This window comes from Dermochelys coriacea, chromosome 1 (genome assembly GCF_009764565.3).
Source record: "Dermochelys coriacea isolate rDerCor1 chromosome 1, rDerCor1.pri.v4, whole genome shotgun sequence".
NCBI lineage: Eukaryota > Metazoa > Chordata > Testudines > Dermochelyidae > Dermochelys > Dermochelys coriacea.
Window position 1 is genome coordinate 115,382,150 of NC_050068.2, and position 7,786 is coordinate 115,389,935.

At 44.3% G+C, this 7,786-nt stretch overlaps 1 protein-coding gene across 2 annotated transcripts in view; it reads right to left on the reverse strand.

Moving 5' to 3' along the window:
• Positions 1-603, reverse strand: part of MRPS9 (mitochondrial ribosomal protein S9) — a 48,491-nt gene extending 47,888 nt beyond the window's left edge. The window contains exon 1 of one of the 2 annotated variants that reach the window (XM_038373163.2): positions 208-603. In XM_038373163.2, coding sequence (XP_038229091.1) covers positions 208-291 — 84 coding nt within the window. In that variant the 5' untranslated portion in view covers positions 292-603. The remainder of the gene's footprint in view (positions 1-207) is intronic. The other variant, XM_043512498.1, reaches the window with a different exon arrangement.
• Positions 604-7,786: the final 7,183 nt, after the last annotated feature.

The window sequence follows — 7,786 nt, forward strand, 5'->3', positions numbered from 1 at the left end:
CACCCGGGAGCAGCGATGGCGCACGGAGGAGGGGCCGGGCGGCGCCCGCGGCTCCTGCACCCGCCCCCCGCGCAGAACAGGCCGGCGCGGCCCGGCTGGCCCTGCAAGGCTGGGCCCCGCGAAGGCGAGTCAAACACGGACCCCGGAGCTCGCGTTTCAACGGCCCGGTGGGCGGGGCCGCTCGGTTCCTCCCTCCCGCGCTCTCACCTGTGCGCGCGGCGCCTCCCGGGCTCTCAGCGCCGCGCTCCAGCCGCGGCTCGCACGCAGCACGCGCCTAACGGCAGCCGCCATATTTGCGGCCCAAGACTGTCAGCGCCGCTGATCGGGCAGAGGGTAGGGAGGAGCCGCGGGAAGCGGAGAAAAAAACCAAAAAAAAACCCCAACCAAGCAGCTGGGATTGGCGCAAGCGCACTGGGCCACTTGAGACTTGTAAGGGGAGGAGCGTGGCCAAGAAACGGCCGCCCTCGCGCTGAGGATTGTGGGTAAAAAGGCGGGATTTGTTAGTCTCACGCGATCCTGGCGGCGCGCGGGCGGGCGCGCGAGTTTCCCTTTATCAGGCGCCGTGTCGCTCTCGAGCCGCCTTGTTCGTTCCAAATTGAATGTGTGCGCGCGTGTGGAGTGGGCTGGGCTGGGCTGGGCTGGGCTGTAAAAGGGCAGGGGCAAGGTTAATGCTCCCTGCAGAGCCTCTGCCGCACCGTTCACCTCGCTCTCCTTGAACTAACGGGCCTGGCTGGGGTGCCGGAGTGGGAGAGAGGGTACCACCTGGTGCATTGTTGCCTGCCCCTTATTTTATCTCCAGCCCTATAGCTGATGCCTGATGTCCTACCTCAACAGTCATCATGTGGAGAGTCCCATGAGTTGTACACAGTAACGGTCACCTTACTTACTCATTCCCCTAGGCTTTCCCAGTTCCAGTTATTAGGCCCCCAGTCCTGCAAACAGGTAGCATATAACTGCTCTGACGCAAGGGGGTTTGGGCATAAAGTTACTCCTGTGCATAAATCTGCTCAGGATTGTGGCCTCACATTGCAAAGGCCCTATGGCAAGGATTCTCTTCATCTTGGAGCATGCTGTAAGTGCTTCACAAACAATTATAAGCTGTTGTCATGACTAAGAATGGCCATAGTGGGTTAGACTAAAGGTCCATCTAGCTCAGTATCCTGTCTCCGGCAGTGGCCAATGCCAGGCGCTTCAGAGGGAATGAACAGAACAGGTAATCAACAAATGATCTATCTTTCTGGCAAACAGAGGCCAGAGGGAAACCATTCGTGGCTAATAGCCATTGATGGACCTATCCTCCATGAACTTATCTAGTTCTTTTTTGAACCTTTGTTATAGTCTTGGCCTTCACAACACCCTCTGGAAAGGAGTTCCACAGGTTGACTACGTTGTGTGAAAAAATACTTCCTTTTGTTTGTTTTAAACCAGCTGCCTATTAATTTCATTTGGTGACCCCTAGTTCTTGTGTTATGAGAAGGACAAGGACAAATAACACTTCCTTATTTACTTTCTCCAAACTAGTCATGATTTTATAGAGTTCTATCATATCCCCCCTTAGTCGTCTCTTTTCCAAGCTGAAAAGTCCCAGTCTTATTAATGTTTCTCTTATTAATCTTATGGAAGCTCTTCCATAATCCTAATAATTTTTGTTGTCCTTTTCTGAACCTTTTCCAATTCCAATATATCTTTTTTTGAGATGGAGCAACCACAAGAATATACAGTTTTGCACCAAAAGTTTAAACTTGAACATTTTTGGCATGCAGAAGGTCTACTGTATTTAGAGTTGTTATAGTCTGCTGAACAGGGTTTCATGATTAATATTGTCACCACCTCTGTATATAGGTGGCAAGTCTTCAGAGCTAAGAGGAGCTCATCACATACATACACATATATATAAAGCTAGAGGTGGTCAGAGAATTTTGACAATAACATTTTGCCAAAACAAAAGAGGGGGAAATGAACATTTTCAGCATTTTTCAAAAACTTTTATCATTTTCCAACCAGCTCTTAAACAGACCTCTCAAGACCTCATTTTTAGGAGCACTCTCTGCTTGAGATATATTATTGAAAGTGCACCTCCACTCCCCATCATGTTTCCATCATCATCATGACAAATCCAAAAGGAACGTAGCCTAGGATGGCCACTCACATGTTCCCGGGATACCAGACATTCTTGTACTTCTGGGAACAGCGTGGGCCCACCCATGCTGAGATGACCTTGCCACAAGGAGGTGCCAGTTACAAGGGTGTGGTGCCCTGGTCCCAGCGGCGTGACCTTGCACAAACTATATGTGAGATCATGCCAGTGGCGTTGGAGCAGTGTACTTTTCAAAATGGCATTCCCCATCCCATACTGGACAAAATGACATCCAGTTTTGTCTCAGTACCGAGTGGGGGACAAGCCACCCAAAAAGAGGACTGTCTGGTTTAAAACCAGACAAGTGGCCACCCTAAGGTAGCCTCCTTGCAGATTGAGCACCACCCAGATCAATTTCTAGCAAGGTCCTTAAGGTGGTCTGGCTGGATATTCAGTTTATTTCCATTATTGTACTAGCAATCTTATCACTCCACCAAAGCTTTTGGTGACCAGGTGACCACAGGTCATATACCAGCATTCCTTGGTAAAGACACTTCAGAGTTTGCTGGTCTTCCAACCTAATAATATGCCTGTACCAAGAAAGGCACCAAAACTGAAGCAGTGCTGATGGAGGCAGTTGATGGATTCAGCTTCAAATATCCAAATTTCTGATCTTGTTCTGACATTTACAGTTGACCAAGACAACAAGAATCAAAACTGTCAGTCCGGTGCTCTTCAGCCTTCCTCTCATGCACCCATTTGCTGCCCATCAGATTGTAGCTGGCTACAGTCTCCTCCTACCCAGTTGTAGCTGCATATGTGGTCCCCTTCACAGGACATACAAGCAGCTGAGAAGATGGAAGAAAGAACTGGTGAGGGACTAGGGAAAGCAGGCAGCCAAGCAGGGGAAGGGGTTAGTGAAAGCCCTCTGGAAAGACACATTTATTATTATGGTAAGAGCTGACAGACTGGTGATGTATGAAAAAGTTGCACATTCAGTATTGTTTTCTTGATATGGAGATATGAATAGATTAACCAAATTTATAGGTTCTACGCATTTATTGCAGTGAGGAAAGGGGGGAAAGAGCCCCAATGGCTCCTCTTATTGCACACCTGACCAAGGACGGGGCATTGTGGTAGCCCTTGCATTCACAGTGCAAGGACTACATTTGGCTAGCACCTGTGCTTGTCCAGTGCTGATTCTCCAAAGGGAAAGCTAAGGGGTGGAGGTCATAGCCCCACTGACTTACCTCCTGCCCTTGCCAGCAGAGCTGGCTGGGCATAGAAAGGAATAGACCCTACAACTTCTTCAAGGGCTCATTACTCCTATGCTCCCTGAAACTCTGTAAAGCACTGTGCCCACTAGGAAGTGCATCTCCATGCCACCTCAACACAGAACATTTCTTTAGGGCATGATAGAAACTTTTGTATTTTCAGAAGTTGGTAGGTGTGCATGTAAGAAAAAGAATACATGTTAAATGGAGAGGAATGTAGGGAATTTAGCAGTAACAAACTCTGTTCCACTGAGGCATTTTCTAAACATTTTACAACATATGTGTACCTTTTGGCATACAAACTGTTCTGTACTGATTATTTTCTTATGATTATTAAAAGGAATGTATTTATTATAGCCCACAAGTTATATCGTCCCAACAATGCTCATACAACATACAGAATATTAATCTGCTTTGTAACAAATAATAAGAACAACTGTCTTCCTCCATTGGGTCTCACTGTCTTCAAATGTGTACCATACAATACTATTTGCAGGCTGCACATAGTAGGGTTGTCAGTTATGTCTGCTATAAAAGGCTCAGCACTTGGGGGGTTGTCAATCAAGTCTGTTGTGAGAGAGATTTCAAGAATCATTACTCCAACAGTACTTATCAAATACAAAAATAAAACAAATTTAAATGAAAACACCAAAGGCAGACTGATCGCATCGTTTTATTTTATGGTGAAGGTGTTTTGATATGAGCACATAAACTATATAGGCGAATCAAACAGGCCAAGAGATCTGTAGAAACATCTTACTAGAAAGAGTGCTCCTTTTGTGTGTTCCCTCACACAGCTTTTCCTCTTCATCAAGTTTGTGACCCAAAGCCCATTGAAATCAATGCAAATCTTCGGATCAGGCCCATAATCTCAATCTCATTTTTTTCAAAATATCTTTTCCCCTGTCTATATTTTTCAATATTTTTTAATTCTGTATATCGCCTGGGATAGTAATTATTTTTTCAGGACTAGGTCCCCAGGACTGCACATCTTTGTGCACATGGGTAGTCCTGTCTGAACCCATGAAGTCCATAAAATGAGAATTTGCAGATATACAGGGAAAATTTGCTGTTATTTGAAGTCATTTGCTGTGCTTCACACAGATCCAAATGCAGTATCTGGGCCTTATTTTAGAAAGTGAGCACTTTGGGATTATGGAATTTGGCTCTTCTTCAGTTGTCTGCCCTAAACTTCTCCCACGGTACTTTTATGACTATTGCTATCACTAGTGCAGATCTACCAGTGGTAGCAACAGTTGGAGCTCTAGCACAGACAAAAGGTTTGCACCAGAGTTTCGCAAGGGTGTAGCTAGACTGTCATAGCAGCACCGGTGCCAACTCCTCATGTAGATATGCTGCAGTGGTGTAAAAGGGATTTGCACCAATGTGACTTACCCCGTTTTTAACCCAGTGGAGTGCATGTATGGTAGGGGTTTCCTACTGTGTGGCACTGGAGGAGGTCCATTAGTATAGTCACACAAGTGCAAAAATCCCCACTGAGACAAGCCTAAGGTATGAATGATGGCTGGTATTATTACTAGACCTGTTCTGAAACGGATTAGATAAGACAATAATTAAAATCCTGTTCAGTAACCTTACTTGGAACAGGTCTAGATGACCTGTTGGTAAGAACACCAAATCAGAATGGCAATCTTTTACATCCACTTGCACTGGTGTAAATGATCATAGAATCATAGAATCATAGAATATCAGGGTTGGAAGGGACCCCAGAAGGTCATCTAGTCCAACCCCCTGCTCAAAGCAGGACCAAGTCCCAGTTAAATCATCCCAGCTAGGGCTTTGTCAAGCCTGACCTTAAAAACCTCTAAGGAAGGAGATTCTACCACCTCCCTAGGTAACGCATTCCAGTGTTTCACCACTCTCTTAGTGAAAAAGTTTTTCCTAATATCCAATCTAAACCTCCCCCATTGCAACTTGAGACCATTACTCCTCGTTCTGTCATCTGCTACCATTGAGAACAGTCTAGAGCCATCCTCTTTGAAACCCCCTTTCAGGTAGTTGAAAGCAGCTATCAAATCCCCCCTCATTCTTCTCTTCTGCAGACTAAACAATCCCAGCTCCCTCAGCCTCTCCTCATAAGTCATGTGCTCTAGACCCCTAATCATTTTCGTTGCCCTTCGTTGTACTCTTTCCAATTTATCCACATCCTTCCTGTAGTGTGGGGCCCAAAACTGGACACAGTACTCCAGATGAGGCCTCACCAGTGTCGAATAGAGGGGAACGATCACGTCCCTCGATCTGCTCGCTATGCCCCTACTTATACAACCCAAAATGCCATTGGCCTTCTTGGCAACAAGGGCACACTGCTGACTCATATCCAGCTTCTCGTCCACTGTCACCCCTAGGTCCTTTTCCGCAGAACTGCTGCCGAGCCATTCGGTCCCTAGTCTGTAGCGGTGCATTGGATTCTTCCATCCTAAGTGCAGGACCCTGCATTTATCCTTATTGAACCTCATTAGATTTCTTTTGGCCCAATCCTCCAATTTGTCTAGGTCCTTCTGTATCCTATCCCTCCCCTCCAGCGTATCTACCACTCCTCCCAGTTTAATTTAATTTTAAGTTGATGGCACAACGTGTGGGGCAACCATGAATCTGGACCACCAGCAGCTAGAAGGCTGTAAGAAAGAAAGTGGGGAGTAACTTGATCAAGAAGACAGCGAAAGCCCCAGATGACAGGAGTAGTTAGACATGTGCATGCACACACAGCTCTCAACAAGTATTTGATTCTCTCTTATTTTAAAACCTGTTCCATTTGCTTGCTATTCACTTTCCTTCATCAGCTCTTAATTAAAACATGGAATCCCTTTTTGCTAGCAAAGTGCATCTGACATAGTGAAGGTTTCCTTTGAGTACACACATAAATTATATTTTAAATGAAGTGTTTTGGTATTCTGATTTTAATTTCTATGAAATTTTGACTTGTCCACTTCAAAGCATTGGGGTAAAACATTCATTTGTTTAAATTGTACAATAAGTTTGAATACAATATCATTTACATATTTTAAAAAGGTGCTGCTGAAGCATGGGGGCATTTTGTTTTGTCTTCTGATATTTTAAGTTTTGGATTTAGAAATATTGCCATTTGGGAAATGCTGTGTCAGACTTGGCTGCATCGCTGCTCTGTCCCAATTCCAGCTAAGTCCTAATGTGCACTGATTCTATCATGCAAACCTCCCTAGTTAACCAAGTCAGAGAGAAAGCACTGCTTAGTGGTGAGAGCAGATTTAAGCAAGACTTAGCAGCTCCAAATTCTGCTCTTGGCTCTGGAACTAGCTTGCTTTGTATCATTGAGCATGTCAGTTAATCTATCTATGCTTCAGTTACCATCACTGTAAAAAGGAAGGAATAATACTTACCTACTATTTAGGACATATAAAATTAATTAATGATTTTAGAGTGCTTGGAGATCCTAGGAGGAAAGATACCAAATAAATCAAGAGCATTATTAAGGTCATTGAATTTCCCATTTCCTTCTTGTTGTTGGTTTTTCTCATTTAGATTTGGTTCTATAACTTCTGATGTTACCTGCACAATTTACGGCTCTCACTGCCCTACTCTCCCTTTTTGGTACTCAGGAAGTGAGGGATCCAACATGACCCCCTCCATGGGCTCAGGGTTAATACCCCTTCCTGGTGGACTCAGGGTTCTATGGGTCTGCGGGACCCTTTCCCAATGAAAGAGCCTTACAAATAATATCCTTAACCTATATTTATGAACAATTAATCAACAGAATGCACATGCTAAGCATACAATGCTCAACACTCCCAATAAAGCAGATAAACTTCTCTTGATGGCCCATCAAGATTAGGTCATCTGGGGACTCTGGCTTCTGGACATTATGGTTGGCAGGGTATTGAGGTCTGGCAGCTTTGATCTTGGGCTGTGTCCTGGAGTTAGGTTTCAAAGATCTGCCTTTTGGACCCCAGTTTATATAGTTAAAACTTGGGTCCCATTTAGCTATACCTTAAACAATCATTTTAAACTAAGGTATTATGAAACAGTATTTTTAACCAATCTTAGCACATGACGAAACAATTCTTTAACCAATCCTAGAACATTATGCAATCATTCTTTAACCAATCATGCCCCACCACCATAATTGATTCAAATCTTGCAAAATTAGTTATGCAACAGACAGAAACAATTAAAGAATCAGACAGAAGTCATACAGATAAACAATAGAGAAGAAGAACCATAAAGGCAAAACAACACAGAAGTATAGATTTCACAATCACAACTGTTGATAGGTGGTTTCAGAATGTTATACAAAGTTTTCTTCAAACATCTTGAGATCTGTTTCTTTATCTGGTGATGGTGGGTACTATTAGGACAGGAGTGTCTTCTTAATAGCCCGATATTACACTATTTCGGTGCAATTTAGATGGAAGCGAGGATGTGACTCTCTGCAACTTAG